Source organism: Acromyrmex echinatior, chromosome 4, assembly GCF_024713525.1.
Source record: "Acromyrmex echinatior isolate Ae372 chromosome 4, ASM2471352v2, whole genome shotgun sequence".
NCBI lineage: Eukaryota > Metazoa > Arthropoda > Insecta > Hymenoptera > Formicidae > Acromyrmex > Acromyrmex echinatior.
In genome coordinates this window covers 3,887,501-3,911,167 of record NC_141855.1, presented here as the reverse complement: position 1 = coordinate 3,911,167, position 23,667 = coordinate 3,887,501, and the positions used below count along the sequence as shown (strand labels likewise).

At 34.6% G+C, this 23,667-nt stretch overlaps 1 protein-coding gene across 7 annotated transcripts in view; it reads right to left on the bottom strand.

The window, feature by feature from the left end:
- Hr3 (nuclear hormone receptor 3 ROR-beta) overlaps window positions 1-23,667 on the bottom strand; it is a 115,325-nt gene that overhangs the window by 61,094 nt on the left and 30,564 nt on the right. Inside the window, exons 1-2 of one of the 7 annotated variants that reach the window (XM_087405931.1) lie at window positions 10,776-11,800; window positions 4,013-4,780 (exon numbers count right to left, since the gene is read on the bottom strand). The exons of the other annotated variants lie outside the window; for them this stretch is intronic. Of the exons in view, the coding sequence (XP_087262057.1) occupies window positions 4,013-4,136 (124 nt within the window). The 5' untranslated portion in view covers window positions 4,137-4,780; window positions 10,776-11,800. Of the gene's footprint in view, window positions 1-4,012; window positions 4,781-10,775; window positions 11,801-23,667 lie in introns of those variants that run through there. 7 annotated transcript variants of the gene reach the window in all.

Below are 23,667 nucleotides of genomic sequence, written 5' to 3'. Positions count from 1 at the left end.
AATAAAAAATTGAGATATAATAGAAAAAAAATTTAATTATAAATAGTGTCAATTTGTAAGTTGTAATTCTAATTAGTGTCCCAATCTATCATGAAAAGCTTTTTAATTCATTGATAATTATTGTGTTTAACAATTGAGGACGATTAAGGATACATTAAGATTTTGTTAATTGTTTTAATGACTCATATTAGAATCAAGTTTCAAGGAATATATCTCATAATTAATTTGTTCCATCCTATATAGAGATTTTCCGTACGATATGATTACAGTTCTTCGCGTGAAATAATCAATATTTCTTCTGTATCACAGATGATTAATAAAATTGATGTTAAAATTTATCAAATCTTTCACTTCTTTCTCTATGTTATGATTAAATGTTTAATTGGTATCTAAGCAGTATACATAGACAATTGATTTTCTATACACTTTATTAAAGATTATAAATAGTTTTTAAAAATGACTTTGAACGTTATAAATAACTTTCCATTTCAAACCTATAAAAAACTTTAATTTCCTATCACACATTATTCATGGAATATTATAAGTTCTTCGCAATCGTTGTAAACTCTGATTAATTTGGAGATATGTTTAAGACATAGTAATGTATTATTGGGTAAAATACCGAGCCAATAATTTATAATAATGTTAAAACAAAACAGATAGTTTATAAAAATGTTGCTAAAAATGTAAATATATGTATAAGCGTATATTATCAATGTAGAAAAAAGTCGATTGCGAATTGTTAAAGACATTCATGAAAGAAAAGCTGACGAAAAATTTAGGATATTATTAATGAACATTACAGTTCTTATATAATATGTATAGTTATTATTTAAAATGATTATAATATTAAAATGTGTCTATTTGCATTTTTATTATAGATATCTTTCTAATTTAGATAATTGCTTTATTGCATCAATTATCGGTGATATAATTATTATTATGATATTATAGAAACAGAGTTTTGATTACGTGCATTTTTGTCACTGACATCCGTTCAAGATTTATGTGTTTGTCTAATATTATCCAGTATACTCTGATACGAATCATGGCTTTTTCGGGTATCCACGAAGTAAAAACTAGGTTAACTTGATTATCACTAAAACTGGTTGCTAATGTTATTCAACGAAAACGTCATTGAAGTACCTGTAAAAAAAAACAAAGCTCCGTACTTTTTGTTCATAATTGTTATCTTTCCAAAACCTCTTTTGTTTTAACTGAATATTTGACGTCATATTAAATTCTTTATTTCGGTATTATTGCTGTCAACAAAATTGCCCAAACCTGCATTTTGTCTTTCATATATATCAAATATATGTTAGTTGCATACAATATGCAATTAAATAAACCGTTAAAAAGTTTTATAATAACAAAGAAATATAATAAGCAAAAATTTGATCAAACAAAAATTTGATCAATCAAAAATTAAAATGAAAACTATAAAAAACTTGATATTGTGAATAACAAAATTTGTCATTTTTATCCAACCTACAGTTTACTGAAAGCGATTATCTACAAAATAATAAAATTTGATATGCAAAACCTGTAAATCTTTTTTCAAAAATTTAAAATTAAAAAAATCAGAAGTTCATAAGAAGTCCTGCAAATAAAAGTTTCCTGAGAATTCTAAAGACCTACAGATCTACAGAGCAAACCTCAGAAAGTAACATTCGCGATACTTTTCGTGCAAAGATTATTAATATATCATCCTGTAATATGAATAAGAAGGTCTATAAGATAAAGGGAAGAGAGAGGAAGGAGAAAAGAGAAAAAAACTTATACTTAAACAAGCTTCGCAGAAACTGTCTGTAAGTGACGATCCTGCGCTTCGCGGTCGTCCCGAATACGAATACTCGATACGAAACGCACGATGCCAAGCAAATTATGCAAAGCGAAAGTACCCACGTAAGAACGGGTTGCGCAAAACTCCGTAAGAAGAACGCCCGCGTGAGGCCGACTGGTAATACAGTACTGCGAAGACGCGCGAGGACGCGAGAGCGAGTCTCTCTTGTTGGTGAATTTTGCACCGCCCTTGCAAATAGATTTGCTCTAAGATTCATCAACCCTCACTTTTCGTTAATTTCGCGAGCGAATCTACGACTCGAAAAATGTGAAAATAATTAGTTGTATAATTATTTCGACGAAATAAAAATATTTTAATTAAAATTTGCTTTCATCTCTCCTGTAGCGATTTTTGGTCTACCCTTATTAGAAAGTTACTCTTCATACGTCATAACAAAAATTATAAATTAATTACAATCCATATAGTTATAGTTCATCTATCAAAATACGTGAATAAATATAAAAGCTTAATATATTATATTAAATAACATATTAAACTTGAAATAATATGCTTCATGTATATGTTAGGTATATTGATATATTATTATTATGAATATTTTTTTTAATTCATTTACTCCTCTACACAATATGTATCCATATATTTTAGTAAATACGTTTATATAAAATTTATATTGTAGTTTGTTGAACATTTTATTTTGCTCCTATGTATAACAGATTTACATTTGTATTAAAGAAATCAAATAATAAAAGAGAGCGTGATCGTGAGCAGCGTACGCGCTTCGACTCTAATCGAGATGATCGTTAATAATATGACAGTATACGTATCGAACGTCAATCACGTCGGAGATGACTACCATGCATTGATTTCGCAACAAACCTTTGAACCAAGCGCAATTGCACTTATGTCAGTAATTGCACCAACGACAGTTAATATTACATATTTTGTTTTTACTGGTAACATTCAATAAAGTACATCATGTTTTTAATTTAATTTTGTACTATACATGCTTTATAATCTCACATTAGATGTTTTCGAAGAAAAGCATTATGCATTGGAGACTACGGATTTAATTGTTATTAGATGCGTACGTCGTTTCACAATGCAAATTAATATGCTAATTATTTCACGAAAGGCAACTTTTGGTATTGACTATCTGCTGTTGTACGAGTAGATATTAAAAATGTAAGGGTACGATTTGAGCGCAAATGGATATGCCACAGCAATGTGTAACAAGAGATTTATTACAACGTTCGACGCACGCGTGATTAATGGGATTTTATAATTCACGTCGAATCGCGATCAGACATCTCGTTCTATTTCGTCATGTAGATGATATATGAGCATAACGGGTTAAAGATCGAGTATCCCAATATTCAATGCATTCGTTTTCGCTTGAAATCTTAAGCTCTAGCAAAAGTACGTGTGTGTACATCCGGATTATACAAATTAAAATATTTTTAGATTTCAAGAATATATTATAAATATAATGTATTATAAACGCAAATAAGCGAAGGAAGTTATATTCAAAGCCGATCTTGGCGTCTAATAATGTTTTTATATGAAATCGTACAATTTATCTTAAACAAACTGCGTGCTGATCATTTGTTGAGTGTTTTAAAATGCTGATCAGAGTCTTAAAACATTGTAAAGAATTTATTATGAGAAAATACAGATTACTTAAACCGGAAATTGTAAGATTCACGCAAAACTATTATTAGCCACGAAAATCCGCTTTAACCGAATATGGTCTTCTTCGCTCTCATTTGTGTTTATCATTTCTTGGTTGACTTTTTTATTTACTATTGTATAAATATACTATTGTATAAATATAAGTTCAGCTTTTTATATTACATTAACTTGAGAATTATTTGATTTCAGATTTCTTTCTAAAACGTGACGGAGCAATCTAATTGTATTAAAATTAATGGATGTCTAAATGAATTTTTATATGATTCTTTGATTATATATACATAAATTTAAGTTAAATAATTATGAGATAGTGAATTGCTATTTTTGCTAATCTTATTTATAATATAGATAGGGCGAGAAAGAGAGAATTAATTCAATTCAGTTTGTTTAGTTAATCACCATCGTGTCGGCGCAATCGGTCTGAAATATGTTCTACATATTGCAGGCACATATTCTATATATTACCAAGCAACCTAGTTCCATATCAAACCCTATAAACTTTTCAGTCGGACCCTTTACCTTTTATGCTCCCTGACGACGTGTGGGGCGTCTGGGGCGCGTGCGAGGTCAACGGCAACGGCGAGCCCGAGGAGGTCGCGGAGTGTTCCAGCTTGGAACTCACCGCGCTCCACATCTCGAACATGTTGAACGCCGTGGTGACGGTGTAGACTGACGTCTGCCAGGCTGATGCCCTGCTGAACCACCGGGCGTCCTGTGCCGGCCCGGCGTAACATCCGCGGCCGTGTAACGGCGTTAATCCCGAAGATTCGTTTTCACTCTTCGGTCCGATGCACCACTGTCGCTCTTTAGCGATAAGTCTATCAACACTTCGGACACTCGCGATTAGTCCTATTCCTCAGCCGGTTCACCGGCTAAGAGATTCGCCTTGTCCTCCGTTCTATCGTCTTGTTCCACTTTTTCTTCCTCTTCTTCTTTCTTCCCCTTCTTCTTCGTCTTCTCCACGCCACCCCAACGACGTTACAACGTGACACGATTTATCGCGTACTATCACTCGCCCCCTCAATCGACGTGGCAGTCGTTGTTGTCGTTGTCTTAATGGTTGCACCGTTGACGGTTCACTCTAGTCACCCCGAAGTCGCAGCACGCCGAGTCTAGTACTCGTCGTGGTCGTTAACGTCGTTGCGCTCGCTTCGTTTGCCGTTATCGCGGTCGTTGGCGCGCTTCCCGTAGCCGTTGTCCGCGTAACCGTCGTTGCTGTCGTCGGAAATCGCGCCAGCACCCAACGACGTGACATGGCTTCGTCGAATTTCCCTTCTCGTTTTTTATCTGGAAGGGAATTGCCATCGCGCCGATTGCGAGAGAGCGCCGACTTATAGACACATATATGACGACTGTCGTCTTATTTTCTACATATTCTCGACATTAAAGTGATTTTTATTCTACCTCCGGCAGAATTTTCCAAAAAACTTAAATATTAAAGTTTTCATTGCATTATATGACTAAAACTTATTTGTTTATCATAAAATATTTGAGATTAATACATAAATAAAATATATTACGAACTTTAAAATCTCTCCAATATTCATTTTGCAATATTCCATTTCAATTTATTTCAATTCCAATTTAAACAAACATATTTTTCAATCAAATCCAAGAAGAATTCCTTTTTAAAACTTTCGAGTCCAGTTGAGCTAATTTGATAAGAGATCTACTGTAAATATATTTTCTCATTTAACTCAACTGCCATATATTTTCTAAGTTTCAAGATACGAGAAGAAGTAGAAAGCATAGTTAGCTCTCGCTCGATCGACGATTACAACTTCCATCGGATCGTTTCGTGCCATCTTATTGCGGATAAAGGAAAATTTAATTCTGCCAGACAGCGAAAGGACAGATTAATAAAATTAATGATTAGAAAAAGTGCTCACGCGATATATGAAAAAAATTGTGGCGAAATAACAGATTAATTTGAAGAAACATGACGCAAATTCCAAATTGTGAGACATTTATGTAATCTCCCCTTGAAAGTTTTCGAATCAACTTTCTAAAATAATAGACGAACGAAAAGTTTTATAATAGTACGGTATGAAGATCGTATGTGCTAAGTGAAAACATGGAGTAAAGAGATAAATATGATATAAATAAATATCAATCCAAATTCTTAGGATCCATATAAAAACCTCAAGAACATTTTACAGTTAATTTTAATCTTCAGTCACATACAAATAGCTCTTTTTAAAATCAATATATGAATAAATTAAATACACGCGATGCATTTAAAAATTAAAGATTGCAAGAGTTTGACTATGAATGTCATGAAGAATAGCCACAGCTCATGAATAGAAAATTGACTTCCACAGGATTACTTAAGACCGATGAAAGTAGAGTGAAAAGTTAAAACATAGAATTTAAATAGGAAGTGGATAAAACCTGACATCATGTCATCAATCCTGAGCGATCGATCTGCGGCAGACATAAAAAAAGCAGCCGACTCCTGGCGCATCGATCCTGCATTTCCATGCACCACGATGGTTCCCCTTTAATCCCAACCGCGTTGCAAGCAGTGGTGAGCTCGCGTCGAGGGGAACCGCGCATCGCTATCGAGCGAAGCTTGGCGACCACCGGCCGAGCTTGCGAGCCTGCTTCACAACGCCGACCACCCACTCGTATAGGGTGTCTTAAAAAAAGTGTACACCAATGACGCGGCTAAATTCTCAGCGAAATCGAGAGATGAAAGTCTTGACTTTGCTTGATGATTCTTGTTTATGTAATTTTGTATATGTCATGGAAATTTTATACGGCTCTATGATTGAGATTTAAAAAACTGTTACAAGTCTTTAATTGTACGAAGACAAGATAGAGTAAAGTAAGAAAGAGAAGGCAAAAGGGATAAATTTTCATTAAAAATGCAGGTATATTCGTACTAAAAAACCTCCAAAGAGGATTTAAACATCGATTAATCAAAAATTGTAAGCGTTCTAGGATTCAACAATCTAAAGATCCTAAGCACTTGACTAAGACTATTTACAAACTAGACACTGTTACTGTTATTATTATTGTAATCTCAGAACTTGTAAAGAGAATTCTTGGCTTACAATCGTTTGGGAAATGCTGCTCCCAAGAATACTAAAATTACCGTTATATATATATATATATATACACATCATACACTATGTATATATATATATATATTCCGAGTATATATGTATAAGTTACAAACACGTACATGTATATGTAGACCACAATAGAAGGAGAAAATTGTAAGAGAAGAGGAAGGAAGGCGGAAAGTATAAGAGAAAAAGAGGGAGAAGGCTCGCGGTACCGTACGTACCGTTTACGTTCCCACTAGCCTACTGACTCGATGCTCCCTCTCAATGTCTATCCTTTCCGCTTTGTCTCTTTTTCGCTTTACTATAGCGCCTAGTATCTTCTCCACGATCAGCAAAGAGATCGCGTTGAGAATCGCTATCAAAATAAGACAAGTATACGCAAACTGTTTTTAAGTCAATTATATGTTTGCAATAATAATTAAACTGCCAAGTATAAAATATGCCATATTACATTTTTTCATTTCAACTTTCAGTCCTCAATTAGCGTTATTAAATTTTAATTGAGAAACGGCCGTAATTAGGTAAGCTTTATGTGTGCAAAACTTCAATAAGAATGATATTGTGATAATGTAACAATTTTAAGATACTGCAAAATGTGTAATACGTTATTAGATTTTGTGATTTAAAAAAAATTTTTCAAATTGTGCGATTATTTTTACTTTTTGCAGAATGCATTATCTTTTATTATATTATTATTATGATATAATTAATTTTAATTATTCCTTTTATAAATTGAGATGTAATAATGACATTAAACTAACATACACAGGTATAGCAAATAGAGTTAAGTATTAAGCAAATTAAATTACTACAGCTGTGATCGTTTTATCCAAGCCGAATGTGTGCTAGCGGTAAAGTCAGGTGCAGCAAGGTGCAAATGTTATCAGACTGGTGTAGCAAATAAAGCCTAAAAGTCGGTGAGGTACGGCGTGTGCGCGCACGAGCTCCCGTTCGCGCGTGTGAATTACTTTCGCCCTGGGGGGGCATCGCATCTTATTTAGGTCGTATACATCGAGCATATACTTCGGTTCTGGCACGAGCATGTCAGCGACGTTATTACGGCATCGTTATTATCACGAAAAAGAGAGAGAGAGAGAGAGAGGGGGGGGGGGGAGAATTGCACAGGTGACCTGACCATGTGCACGCGATTCGCACTTATCCCTACCTGTCGATCTAAGAAAGACGATTTATGATTAAAGATGATTTGAATATTTATTAAACAAATGGGAAATGCCAATAAGAGCCGAACACTTGGTGTTGATGTGTTTGATTTTATTCAAATGTAATTGTCTATGCATCAATATAATTATCCAAACGATTCTCGATTTGGATCCTTTTCAGTGTAAGTTCAATGTCGATGTTTATAATGCAATATGTGTACTAACAGTGAAACGCTGTGTAAAACTGATTACTAATTTCTTCATCCACACAGTTATTAAATTTCCAAACTTAATATCATTAAAGACATCGACATTGAACTTAAACTGAAGAGGATTCAAATTGAGGATTAAAACGTTTTCATTCTCGATTCAAAAATTGTATTGATGCATGGATAATCACATTTGAATAAAATCAAACATATCAATACCAAATGTTGGTTCCTATTGGCATTTCTCATTTATTGATTTACTTCGTCAGAGCCTATAATCTCTCAACTTGGATATTTATTTCATATATTCGACAACAATCGGTCCAACTTGATCTATATAAATAAATGATTCTCTATATAGACAATTTTCAAACGATAAACATAATATATGTTCTTAACCACGAATAAATTCATATACCAACTGTCACTTAATTGAGATATCAATAATTATGTAATAAATAAAATATACAATACATGATTCTTGACGTATATGTGACAAATCTGCAGCGATACAATTTTTGCATTGCAAAAATGTTTCATATTCTTGAAACAATTAAGAATTAATATTAAAAGTTAATATTAAAAGTTGTTGGATAAATTAATACTTTAAATTGCACATAACGAGGCTTTTTCTTCTTTAATTTCAAATGATTTACTTTCTAATAGAGATAAAATTAGTAAAACTATTTCAGTAATGATGTCTGATATTTTAAGACACTTTGCATATAACGTAATTTCATGTTTCCTATTGTTGTCTTCGTCCCATCACGTCACGTGGGTATTTCCGGTCGCCTCGCGAGGACACCGTCGTATAGATAACAACGGGAATAGTCTATCTTCTAATATACATTTTATGATTACACCATGTAAATTATTCCATCATGTGTAATACCGATAGTACCACGTAATTTTTACACACTATATAAATTTACCTAATTACTAAATAAATCGTCCTTTCGATAATTTCGCTCAAGTTTTTACATCCGATTGTCTCTTCATTTTCAACAAGAAAATATTGTACTTGATTTAAAAAGCATAAAATATATGTAACGCCAAAGGATTTATGAGAAAGTGTCATCGAGAGAGAAATACGCGCGGTCTGGAATTTCTCGAAAAACAAAAACTCGAAATTATAGCATGAAATACGTCGAACCACCCTATGTGCACTTCCAGTATTGATTTGCATCCGAGATAATCAGTTATCATATTGAAAAGTTGTTAGGTCTTCTAATACGCATTCAGTCGCATTGGGAAAGGAAGAAATCTCTGATTATAGCCTCGCGAATGCGAGATATCACCGGAATGAGAACCCGTGCTTTTCCATTCGCCTGCGTGCAGCATGCGCTCGCGCACATATTCGCGCGTTTGTATCGCTGTGCGTGCGATGTAGGTATTACTTAATAATATCCATAACCGGGAGGTAAATGTTGGAGTGGGCGAGAGAATGAGAAGGAGAGCGAGAAAGAGCGAGAGAAACGGAGAGGAGAGGGAGAGAAAGCTGGATAAATGTCGCAAAATCGTAAATACTCCAAGTTATAAGATAATAAGGAAAAGTAGAAAATCGATGATATGAAAATGAAAAGAACATCATTCATATTCCACAACATCAACAAGCTTTCTTTAGTTAAGTGAATTTTTTTGCGCGAGAGAAAAGATTCATTAATTGAGATTCGCGTGCGTCATTAGACACTGAAGAATAAAGCACACTTTTTCGCGATATTATACAAAAAAGTCCTGTATTCTTTTAGAAAAGATAATTCAATTTCCTATCTTAAATCCCAGCATTTCCACTGTATTTAGCGCTAAATATACTGCCCTACTATTCAATGCTAAATATTGTAAGATTTCGTATTTCCACTAGCATAAATAAAAATAAATGTATCTATATTCGGCGGTAAACACACTTAAACGTTAACGGATCAAATTTAAATAAAATCCTTAAATGTTATTTTTAAATTTATACAAATATTTTAAAATAAAGTAAAATAATTTTTATTTTATTCCTCGACGAAAACAGATCATTTAGCGAATTTTTTAAAACAAATCACTGCGGTTATTTTATTAATATGCCATTTGTTGTTTCTTGGTTGGACCGAATTTAACAGTCGTATATATATATATATATATTAGGTGTTGGAATTAATTCGTAGCGTTTTTTAATGAAAGAATGTTATTTATTTCACATGAGCATTAAAAAATACATTAATGAAAGTACTTCCCATCACTTGTAAAACGCTACGAATTAATTCCAACACCTAATATAATTACTCAAGAAGGAACATTCGCAATGTATGAATTATGTATGAATTATCTTTGATTTCATCAAGAATACATGGCTTCAATTTATTTTTAATTCGCTAAAGATGGCCTAAAATAAGACCAAAACGTTCGTAATCAAAGAATGATGTAAGCAACAAGAATTCATCTGTTATTGGCATATAATAAATATACACTAACGTTAACTACGATATGCTCTCAGTTGCCTTTAATGTTCTATTACCACAACTATTTATAAACGCATAAGAATATGACCGAACTAATTTTATCGTGCCAAAATAATTGATCAAATCTATTTATTAAAACCATTTTGAGATTTTTTAAAGGCTGTTAAAGTAATTATTTAGCATAATATAAATAGTAACATAACAACTACGTTTGACGATATAAACTTTCCATTGACGAGAAAGATAGTATACTCTCGTATCAACTCTCAAGATCGACTTTCTTGACGCTGTCTGACGTTATGACGTACAGCTATTCCCAAGAGAGACATCTTCTCTCTGGGGAAAGAGTGAACCTGCACGAAACGAGCCGAGGGGATGAATTTTATCCTGGAACCCACCACTGCGTCGTTCATCAGACTGAATAATTTCGTAATGTCGTAGCAATCCCCCGAGGACGCGCGTCGAGATATCACAAAAAGAGAAAAACAACCCCGAAGAAGTCGCGGTGACACTTGCTCGTCCCGTCGTCGTCGCACTCGCTCCTCCCCCTCCTCCACGTCGGCGGACGCGTTCGCATCACTCACTTTCACTGACTCGTGCGCGGCCCGTGCGGGCCGGCCGCTGCGGTTCCTCCGCGCGTAAAGGGTGGCACCGCGGGGCGCCGGCACGAGAAAACGTCGATACTACTCTTTTTCCCTCTCGTCGCGGCGCCGCCAAATAAAGACGACGACGACGACGACGACGACGACGACGACAACGACGACGTGCACGACGATGTCTGCCAAGTACGTAGCAGGTGAAGACGAAAGCGACGTTGGTGCCGTCCTGCACCGGCACTCCGATACAACCGATACTCCTCCGTGGGTCCGTTCGCGGGGCGTCGACTGGTACACTCGCGCGGACAGTCACGAGCAGCCCCTCCGCATCCCGACTATCCGCGCGCGAGGGCCGCACGCTGGCCAAGTAATCGCGGCGACGACGACGACGACGACGATGGGCTCCGACTCGCCGTGTGCCATCGGTCTCTTCGCGGACGCGGTATAGTTGCGGCGACACGCGGAGTGTCGGAGATCGCGCTCTTTTTCTCTCTCTTTCTCTCTCTTTCTCTCGTTCTCTTTCTCGCGACCGTCGTACGACGCGACGCAACGCCGGTCACTCCGCAGTGTTGGAGTTGGAGAACGCACGCGGAGAACGCACTCTCTACGGGTCACTCCGAAACGGCCGAGCGCATGGGAGAGCAACGGTGCTCGCGTGGGAGAGGAGGAGCAGGGAGAGACCGGGAGAGATTACCGCGAGGCACTTGAGGGAAAAATCGCGACTATGTCAATTGCGAACGATCCCTTTCCACGGGCACCGTGGCTGTCGCGCGACCGTGGCTCTGGGTTGACTGGTACGCGTCGCGCAAGACCAGAGAGAGCCAGCCCCACCGTTCGCCCTCTCGTTCCCTCTCTCGTCCCCCTCTCTATCAATGCCTCTTTGTCGGTCTTTCGCGTTTGCAAGTCGATTGAAGAGAGAGGGAGAATGAGACGAAGAAAGCGTGAGTGCGATGGTGAGGAGGGCACGGTGCGCAGGGCACAAAGTAGGAGGCGGGGGAAGGGTGGAAGGGACAAGGAGGGGATGCGAGGGAGGAGGGAAAGAGGGAATGCGCGTTGTGTGTGAATAAGGAAACACACGCGCGCGCGCGCGCGTACACACACACACACACACACACACACACACACTCTCTCTCTCTCTCTCTCTCTCTCTCTCGCGACAGAAAAGAAGAATGGGGTGGTAGGGTGAGAAAGGAGGAGCGGAAAAGTGGAGAGCTTTTAGATAAGTCGAGACTGAAGAGATGCGAGAGAAAGAGAGGAAAAGGGTAGTAAGGGTTGCTGTAAACAGGATCACGTTGGGATAGGTCGAGTTGCAGCCCGTGCTCCCTTCAATACTTTCCGGAGTCTTCCGCACGGACGCGGACGATGCTCTGCGATCGTAAGGAATCCCCTTCGATGTTAACCTGTCCTGATTACAAAGGGTGGACACAGGATGTTCATAATATAAATATAAACTTTTGCGATAGTTTCAGCTTGAAAAGTTCTAATACATGCGTATGCTACATTACATCACTGCGACATGATGTCATACGGGATAAGGTTATTAGGAGAGTTATAGATTCTAATGCGGATACCAATTTATAGATTCTGATGCTATTTTTGATCGTGACAAGTTTTTATCTAATTTATATATATATCATAGATAATTTGTATAATAATTTACGTTCCCGTATTCATATGTGTTATTTATAATTTTGATTTATAATAAAAACAATTCGCGCTTTAGGGATTATATCTTTAAATGATATTAAAAGAAAGATTATTTTCGTTCAAATTATTGATTACTCAATCTACTTGGAACATATATATTGTGTAATTAAATAAAACTTTAAATCCATTAGTTAAACCTCGTTTAAAATGCGCTTTTTTTATTCGACGTTCCGATTATGTCAGCTCTTCGTTGCGCGCTAATAAATATAATAAACGACGATTTCATAACGATCCCTTCGTAAATGTAACACATATGTGACAAAAGGGTGGAGGAGAAATAGAGAGGGGGTTAAAAGCGTTTACTTTCTGTCTAGCGAGGCCGGTTACAGAATGGCGCACGCACTTACCGTGCCACGATCGATCCTAAACGATCGATTGGTAGGGATACCGTCGTCGTCGCCGTCATAGTCGTAATCGTAGTCGTAGTCATAGTCGTAGTCATAATCATCATTGTCGTTGCCACAACGAAGCAGGCGTTGCTTTAACAGAAAGGCATCGCCATCGTCGTCATCTAGATATCACCGTTAAGGCTAATCATGATTTCTGATTTCATAGTTAGAGTAGTGCTGTTCGGGAACCAAACGTTGATGAGAATTTCAAGAAGGCTTCAGTAATTTATACGAATAAAGATTGAACTATCACCGAACATTTAAACTTGAACGTATCATCGATTTAGTTTAACGTTGAATGCATTTTAAACTTTCTATTATCAAGGAAAATCACAAACTTTCTTTGAAGCAGTGTTTTTTATATTTTAATCTTAGATATATCTCTTACTATTTTTTTTATCTATTAAAATGTCAAAATAATATAAGGTAACAATGAAAATTAATTATTTGCAATCTATACTGAAGAAAATTATTCAGAATAACTTCATTAGCTTTCATAGTTACGAGCATAAGAATTAAAATTAAAGTACAGTCTTTTAACAATTAAATATGAAGTTTATGTAATAAATAATAGAACAAATAAGTTAAAATTAATATAGTGATTATAAAGAGATTGCTGAAAAATTTGACAGAAGTACGGAATATTTTTAACGAGCGCTTATATGTATAATGACTCACAAGCTGATATATATAGAGAGATAGAGAGAGAGAGAGAGAGAGAGAGAGAGAGAGAGAGGGAGAGAGAGGGAGAGGGAGAGGGAGAGAGAGGGAGAGGGAGAGGGAGAGAGAGAAAGAGAGAGAGAGAGAGAGAGAGAGAGAGAGAAGAAAAGGAGAATGCAATAACGATTGTCGATGGGTTTTTAAATATAAATTGATAATGTAGAGTCTACATGGACAAAAATATAAAATAATATACACTCAAATTTTAATAAATTGTAGTATAATGGAAATGGAAGGACCATATAAGAGAGAGAGAGAGAACAGGCGCTTATGTACAATTTTCTTTAATTTCCGATGAAAGTGTAATCGTCGATTAATCATAATAAAGTACTTTTTACATTTCGTAAATCTATACTTTAGAAAAATTCTAATAAATTTCATTTTACAAAAAACAATATGAAATACGGAGAACAATGTAAAGTAATATACGCTAGAATTTTATTAAATTTCTTTTTACACAGAAAACAATATAAAGTAATATAGAAGAAGAAGGTAGAATTTTAATAAATTTTATGGAATTGGCAGGTCTATTGTATATGACATTATCGTACTGTAAGCTATTTTTTACATGTCGTAAAATAAATTTATAAATTATCATACATCTTAATAGAAATTACTTTCGGCGAGTTTTTCCTTAGCATTGACTTCAAAATTACTTTACTGCGTAGTAAAAAAATACAAGTGTGTAAAAGTCCTGAGAGTTATTTGCTCATCAATCTTAAAAAATAGTACGATTTACTCCAGACACAATGTGTCCAAAATCAAGATATAAAATCTTTGGCGTCTAAAAGACGCTTAAAAATTTCTTATGTCTTAATTTTACACTTTGTATTGCTTGGGACTTTACTGTAAGCATAATTTACTTTACTGAAAGTAATATGATTTATTTTATTGTAATAATCACTCGAAATGATATACTACAATTATAACATACTTTTTACTTTTAGGCAAGCAAAATTTATCGTAAATTTAAATTAATGATTTAAAAAATCTAATAATTGGTATGGCCGTAAATAAATTATAATAATCACTTTAACATCTCTCTTTCTCTCTCTCTCTCTCTCTCTCTCTCTCTCTCTCTCTCTCTCTCTCTCCTGGTTTTGCTTAGCTTTTTACTTAAAGTGCTTCATTTATATATATGTATATCCTCTTTCTTGTTAGTAAGCATTCTAACACTCATTCATTTCTCTTAAGTAACCGCTGTAGACAATTTCTTTTCATATTCATTATGTAGTTTCGTAACTTTATTTTTATATTTTCGCATAATTGCGTACTTTCATAATTGATCAAATTATACCAGATATTTCAAGCTAAATGTTTAAAATTTGGCATTGCATGACATTGTTATACCGTTTTTTCGGCGTAACAATTCCTCTTCGTTCAGAATTGAAATATATAGAACTTTTTTTCAATGATCATATAAAAGCATCCGCGACACTCGATATCGCACCGTTAGGTCGTTCACTCCCTCCCACTCAAACTCATTGTCGTTTCACGTATTATTCCAGATGACGGTTTCTCCACAGGTACGTGGGAAGACGCGACGCGATCGAATCGATCGGCCCAAACGGGAAGGATCTCTATTATTTGACCGTGAAAAGAATGAGCCGAAATTCTTAAAATCTGACATATAAAACCGGGCCGATGCTGTGAGATAGAAGAACTATCGATCGTTAGGATCGGATCGTTTAGATTTCAAAATGGATACTCGTATCTCGGATACCTACTTATCAAAGTAGTCGTTGCTCGGGAATATTTACATAACATTGCAAATTGAATTTTGCCGGTAACAGAGGTTTAAGAAAATTTTTTTTGCAAATATTTTGCGAAACATGCTTACTCTTATTTGCATTTGATATTTTTTTCTATACTTATTACGAAGGCGCATATTAAAAAATATATTTGACATGTGATTTTTCAACCAATTAAACATAAAATATATATGACTTTATGTATTACTACGATCACACACGTAGTGCTCATATTTATATTTATATTATAATTACAAAGTGATGTTAAAGTGATGTTAATTTTAGCAATTGAGTTATAGTCAAAATAAGTCTTGCTATTTCTTCACAAACTCGACTGTCATTAAAAATTTTTTAAATACGGTGAATGAGTTAATAAAGAATAATGTAATATTGCAACAATCTACTGTTATGTAGACGGAGATACTACTGTTATTGCGAATTCTCACAGTTTTACTGTCCATATGGGCGTGGAATCGTGCGGGTTTGGTAGAAGACTTGTGACGCAATAGTCTACTGGTTATCTGTGATGGAAACGACAAATTACAGTTATTTACGCGCATCCACTGTCAATGACCCATGCGGCTTGAAACCGGACACAAAAGAGCGATGAATCGAACGGTCGAGGACGTTGCGGTTTTGAGTCTGAATTGGGAATTTTATCAGCAATTCTCAATTCACGTGAAATCCCGTTATTATAACATCTCTTCTTTCATAGTATTTATTTTATATATATATATATATATATATATATATATATATATATAAAATAAATAAATGCCGATCTATCTCCCAAAGTATTTAATACTTCAAAAAAGAATTAATAAACACACACAATATATATATATATATATATATATATATATATATATATATATACGTATTATATATATAATATTGGGTTGGCAAGAAAGTAATTGCGTTTTTTTAGCTTAAAGTTGTATATATAATATCTTCGTCAATAATGAATGAAATTTAAATTTAAAAAAAGGGTATTAAAGTTTGAAATCTCTACTTTTAAAAGCACATCAAGATATATTTATATTGGTTGATAAGAAAGTAATTGCAGTTTTTACTGATAGATGCCTTTTAAAAAAATGCAATTACTTTCTTGTCAACCCAATATATTATGCATATATATAAATATAAATATGTATTAATTTTTCTTTAAAATATTGATTTAAATAACTTAAAAGAGCGAAAAATAATCATGATCATTCCTATTATAACGTATTATTATTATTAATGTAGTATAATTAGTAGGTAATTATTAGGTGTTGGAATTAATTCGTAGCGTTTTTTAATGAAAGAATGTTATTTATTTCACATGAGCATTAAAAAATACATTAATGAAAGTACTTCCCATCACTTGTAAAACGCTACGAATTAATTCCAACATCTAATAATATTATTCGCTATTATATGAATTGGTTTAATTAAATAGCTGCAGAATTTATAATCGAAGAGACATATAACTAAAGCGGATATAATCTCTTAAAGTTATTTATCAACTTTGAAGTTACACAAATCAGTTAAAAATTATAATTAAAAATATAAATAATAATTAAAAATTATATTATATGTACTAGTGAATAAATATAATAAAAAATAATCATTTATTTTATTTATAAAGAAATACAAGTCAATCTTCATAAGAATATGTCATACCTTCTTCAACCATTTACCCTTTTAATTGATACAGTTAAGCCGACAAGATACAGCAAGACGCTTATTAAATTCCTAGAAAGGCAGAATTAAATATGCTGTCAAGAAACAAGTCTTTTTTACTTAAAAAGTCAGGACGAAAGACCATGTTTAGTATATAAGAACAATAAGCAAAGCTTAGAACTTCTTATTTTAAACAAAATGTTCAGTCGAAATTTATTCGAAAAGAAAATTGACTCGGTGAGATGCGAAAGAAGGGGTCAACTGTCAACTTCACTGTATCAATAATAATTTACGTTCTCTTTCGTGACCAGCTTAGATATGACGATGTTGCTTACGTTCCGCTTAGAGTAGCAACCCCTGGTATCGTTGCGATATACCAATGTAAACATAATTCTACCGAGGCGCAACGTGACACGAGAACGGTAGGATCTTGTGTACTTCATTGCGATCGAGGTGGAGAAAGGCGGGGGTGGTCGAGGGTTTTTTTTTTCGTTTCGCCTTTTTCCCGTGCGAGAGGGAAGAAGGCGAGGCGACGAGGCGAGTTGGGGCAACGCGATCGATAAGCATGTACGCGTTATACATATACGTGCGATCGATGCGGACCTAGGCGGGCTCCCCGCAAGAGCGAAGGATGTATGTATAGGTATGTAGGTAGGTAAGTAGGTAGGCAGATAGGTAGTAGGTAGGCACAGTACAGTAGGTTGGTAGACCACGTTGAAAGCGCACAGGGATGTACCGTTAGAGTCACTTCACCCGCCGCGACCGGCGTCGTCGTCGTCGTCGTCGTCGTCGTCGTCGTCGTCGTCGTCGTCGTCGTCGTTATGTGCGAACTTTTCCGACGCCATTGTCATTCTCGTCGCCGTAAATCGCCGCCGAAAACCAGCCGCGGAATCGCTGTGTCGCGATGGCGCAATTGCGTCGTGAAAGTACCGCAAATTTGTGACGCGATGCTGCTGGAATAGAGCCGAAGGAAACTTTCCACTCTGGGACCGAGTTGTTTCCTGATAACGTTTATGACTTGTGTCGTCATTTGCATTAGTAAACTAATCATGTTTGTCTATATATTTATGATAGATTGATTTAGATCTAAAACTTCCTAATTATTATCAAATATCTGTAAAATATGTTAGCGAGAAGTAATAAATATAAAAGTTAAATTGAAGGGAAGTCAATACAATTTTAAATATGAATATGAAGAAATAATATCTAATGGTTGAATAATATCTAATTGTGAAGTGAATAAATTAATAGAATCATTTATTTCGAATTTTAATGACTTATTTTAGTAAACTACTTATCGAAAAGTAAAAAATTACGACAGACGAGTCAAATGTTACGGTCTTATTTAAATTCTCATAAATATGCTGCAATTTTCAGCTCATCAAAGTAACATTTCTCTGTACGTTCCCTCTGTAAATATTCAATTTCCATTTCCGTCAAGCTTTTGTTACTGCCAAATGAATCGCCGATAGAACGCTGCGTATGAAGTTTAATCGTAGGAAATTCAAAAACTCGTTTCTCCCGCGAACACACCGCGTTTACAAGAATTATTTTCCGTGTCTACGCACGAATTATTGGAGCGCAGTAACCATGCTCGTTGAAAAAGCCGTCAGATTGAACTCGCGAGCGATATCCCAAGGTCGAAAGTCTCCAAGCCGTTTTCTTCAGTAAGAAACTCAAATCGGCTCGTAAATGGCGAATATGTAACCATCGAAATCTACTATACGCGATTGCACGGGTAGTTGCTTTCTCATTTTGAGTTCACCGAGCTCTTTCGGTGGGATCCGCAGCATTGTAACTGCGAGCAAGTTGTAAAGTGAAATCTCTAGGAAAACTCCGTCGTAAATTACGTTACGACAACGAGGCGTTTGACGAGCGGTCCATCGAATACTTTTGCACGAACCGAGTCCGGCCTCTTGCGGCACAGAGCGAATTCGAAATATCGATCTTTGTTTTTTTCATGTGTTTTCTTATGTTTCGTTTTATCTGAAATTGACAGCTGATAGTTCATAGTGCACTATTATTATTATTTTTTTTTTTGTTTCTTGACATCAAAGGTATAAACCACACAATTTTTGTCACTGCCCAAGTACCCACAGAGCGAAAACCGATAAAATATCTGATGGAATTGATAGCATGATAAAATATTTGTGAAAAATAACCAGCGATTATTTATTATTATTCATATTAGCATACTTATTTAAATACTTATTTGAATGTATTTATGTTCAATTTAAATTGAAATAAAAATATGAAATTAATATCTTTTACTGTTGAGTTTTCTCTCATAATGTTACAAGAGATAAATTTTTACGTGCACTTTAATCTTTCTCATTTCTGCATCATTTTAATTCGTATTAGGATAAATCCCGGCAGAACTCTTAGGCTTTTCCATTGGTTTCATGAACTAGGAATGATCCAACGAAAACGACAAGGAGAAGGTAAGAGAAAGACAGAGAAAAAGGTGGTATATATTTAGGCGAGTTGGACCGATGCCAAGCTCATCAACGAAAATGAAATCTAGGTCTTTCTCTCTCTCTCTCTCTCTCTCTCTCTCTCTCTCTCTTTCTTTCTCCTTCTTCTCTTTCACTTCAAGTCGCTCTCAGCTGCTAAAACGACGACGAATTCACGATACACGCGTACGAAATTTTATCTCGTTGACCTGCCTTTGCATTTTGTCGAATTGTATATAAAGAAAGAAGAGTCAAAAGTAAAGATTTATGTAGGCTACTCCATCAAAAATTCGCGAATTAGAATTAGGCAACCTGTTTTATATGGAATGACGTTAACAAAGATCTACGATTCGACTTTGTAAAATTATTACCAAAGATCTACAATCAGAGGATTTTGTAAAATTAACCATCTGTTCTGTGTATCATTGTTTTTTAAGATTAAGAAATCAACTGAAACACTAATCTATGTATAAAACGTGCACGGAATGAGTAAAAATATTATAAGATCAACACTTTTCGAAGGCATAAATCTGATATTGAAAAATTTTAAACGAAATATATGTAATGTATGCTACACGAATTTAAAAATCTATAAAGAAAGAAATCTTTCTTATCATGGTAGATTATCAAGTGAATTTGCAGGGAAGATAGATTCTTAGAAACGGTGATTCAACTGATTTATAACCGCACGCTCTCGGCAGTTCAGTTTACGTTGCACGAAACGACTTCGGTAAACGTGATTCTAATAAACGACGTTCTACTGTACAAGCGATGATAAACATTCCGCTACAGCTCTTGCGCGACACTCCAATCACCCTTCATTATGGTGTCGATGTATACCCGGGGCTCAGCTGGTGGCTATCTCAGTAACGCGAAACTGGCTGTCGAAAAAGGCGCGAGAACGTGCGAAGGGAGAGAAACGTCTGTCAGGCTAGAGCCTTGCTTTCCCCGCCCGCGGCACCAAAATTGTTTCCGGACCTGGGTCGGGGTCCAGATCCGATCATAACCCGATCCCGGATCCATTTCTGTCAGTCTGTCCCTCTCGCATTCTCGTGAGTTGCGCAATGTGCGTGTAAAAAAAAAAGAAAGAAAGAAATGGGCGTGTACTCTTGTATACGTATAGGAGTATCAAAGAGATATGATGTACGATTTGTAATAATTCTAACAATAATTATATAATATCTATTTCCTCCTATGTTCAATTCTATACTTACAAAATTATTGCAATATTGTTATTGTAATATCTATATCATAACCACACTTCTCTTCTAAATAAATATTATTACTTTTAATAAATAAAACCATAAGTAAATGATTATATTAATACTTAATTTGTTGTACTACAGTTGTTGTTTAATATTTAAAAGATAAAAAAACGCACAGAAAATATAAACATGACCCTTCAGAATGAGTTTTAGGAACTTTTTGTTTGGAGAGAGTTTCCTCTCTCAACATTACGTAATTAGTTTTAATTTTCTATACTTCAAAATAAAATAATGGATGTTTTATTACATCTTTATAAAAAAAAATAAAAGTTAAGTACACAATGTGTATTCAGAACATGTTTCAAGTCGTGTCATAACATTTCAGAATTTGATTGCGTAGAAAAGCGACTAGATCAGTCAACGTCGTCTCGATGCCTCGAGATCATGGTGTCGACCATCCGATATTTCTGCCTAGACACACTTCACCCTCGCGATCCACGAGTTGATCGTTTTCACAACAATCCCATCTAGCATAAATCTATCTACGATTATTGCGCAAACCCTCGATAGCTCACCGACACGGCTGCACTTTATCGTTCCCCGATCTATTTTCAAACGCCGCCGGCTAAGCCGGCGGATATGCTCCGACATCGTGTGCGTATATGTGTATATATATATATATATATATATATATGTATATATGTGTGTGTGTGTATACATACATTATATGTATATACATATATCTACATTATGCCTTGGACACGTATCTTTTCTACCGTAACACATTGCTTAACCCCTTCTGAGCTGCATAATAATGTGCTCTCCTGTTTTATGAGTTCTAACTAATTCTATATATACACTGCTGCGTTCATTTATACATAATTTGAATTTCCGATACGATTTTTTACATCGCCGTGCTCTGTTGCCGATCATCTAATTTGTAAGTAATTGAATTCATATGTTATTGTATTCGTGGAACATTAATGTTATTGGTTCCTTTATAACCAGCTTTAATTTGTCATATTTGTTTAGCTGTTTATCAGATAACATTATTTGTATTATTTGGTATAAATGTACTCACCGCAAAGTGGTCATCAAATACGCGAGTAGAATGAAAGTAGTGACCTTACCTGAAATAAAAAAACAAATGTCAATATGGAATGAAGTATATTTATTGCTTAATTAAATGGAATAATATCCACGAAAAATTAATTTTATCAGAAATTTTAATAAAAAGAGCGATAAGTAATAATAACCGATAGAGCTTTGAATAATTATAAAAAATATATTGACATATGTCTGTACTTTCATATTTTAAACATTTTTTTAAATTATTATATTATAAAATATTATTTAATGTGCCAATATAATACATATGGTCGTACAGGCTATTTTATTTAATAATAATTTTAAAGGTTGGATTCTGTCAGAACAAATAAAACACATAATTTTAGCATATAACTCAATTTCATGCTTCCTCTGACATTAAAAGAATGTAAAATTATATAAATATATACTATAAAAATTACACAATTAATTTTTTTAAATATACAAAATTGTATGTTTTCACAAAAATCAGTACCGTTGTATCTAATCGTGTAAATATATCTTTATATTGTACGTCTTTACATTGGATTAGAAAATTATATAGTAACAGTAATGTATTTTATAGTTCCTAAAGTAATAAAATGTAAAGTATACATTTTTGTAATACATAATATGATAATATATCACGCATATTATATTTACATTTATATGTTTGTATGTTTTATATGTCAATGACAAACTTAATAAAAATTGTATGTAATTTGTTGGCAAATTAATGTGTAAACATTTATATGTAAATACTTTATTATTTTATAATTTATTCATACGTAAATATTTGTTAAATTGAACTTTCATTGTAAATTTAATATTTTAGCAAATTTGATTTTTATAAAAAAGAAAAATTCATTAGTACGTTGTAACTTTATATGTATGTAAATATACTTTGATAGTGGATCTCAAAATTATCCACTATAATCATCATAATAATCATATATTTTCACAATGCATATCGCCTTTATGATTCTTAAATCTCCACTTAAATCAGTGGATAAACTTTTAAATAATTTGAAACTTTTAAATAATCTAAAAGTAAAGCGTAGTAAAATATCAAATTTACGGAAGCAATCTGATCGTCTATTAGGTTAGACAAAATGACATTGTACCGATTAAAATTCTTCTCAAAACATCGTCTAATACTCCGTAAATATAAATTGTAACGTTTAATTGACCAACAAACAAAAAGTTATTGAAATTTGATCAAATAATTCCCGTTTAACTAGAAATGCTGAAATATCGCACCGCATCTGAATTGTTTGAAACTAGTAACTAGTAGAGTTCCTCTTAAGTGATGTATGAGGGACACCGATCTCCTGATTGGTCAGATTTTGAGTCCCTTTAAACGCCGCCGTATTGCAAATACTTTTGATGTTGTAGTGACTCTGTGAATTGGTATGAGCAACTGTTTTATGGTGTAGAAGGCGCGAACGGACGCGAAATCGGACTATCAACTGTCAACCATGATTGATGGAATTGTGCTGTTTTCAGTTGGTACCCGACACCTGGCAATGGCATTCTTCAGCTCTTATATCTTAACTCTTACTAGAGGGACTCTAATAACTAATAAGCCCACTGTCAACGCGACGATTCTCGAACGCAACTGAACGCGACTTTACGCGAGATAAGCCGATAAGCGAATGTATCGCGAAGATACAGAATACCTCAATCGCTTGGAATTGTCGAAAAATGAATTCGAACAC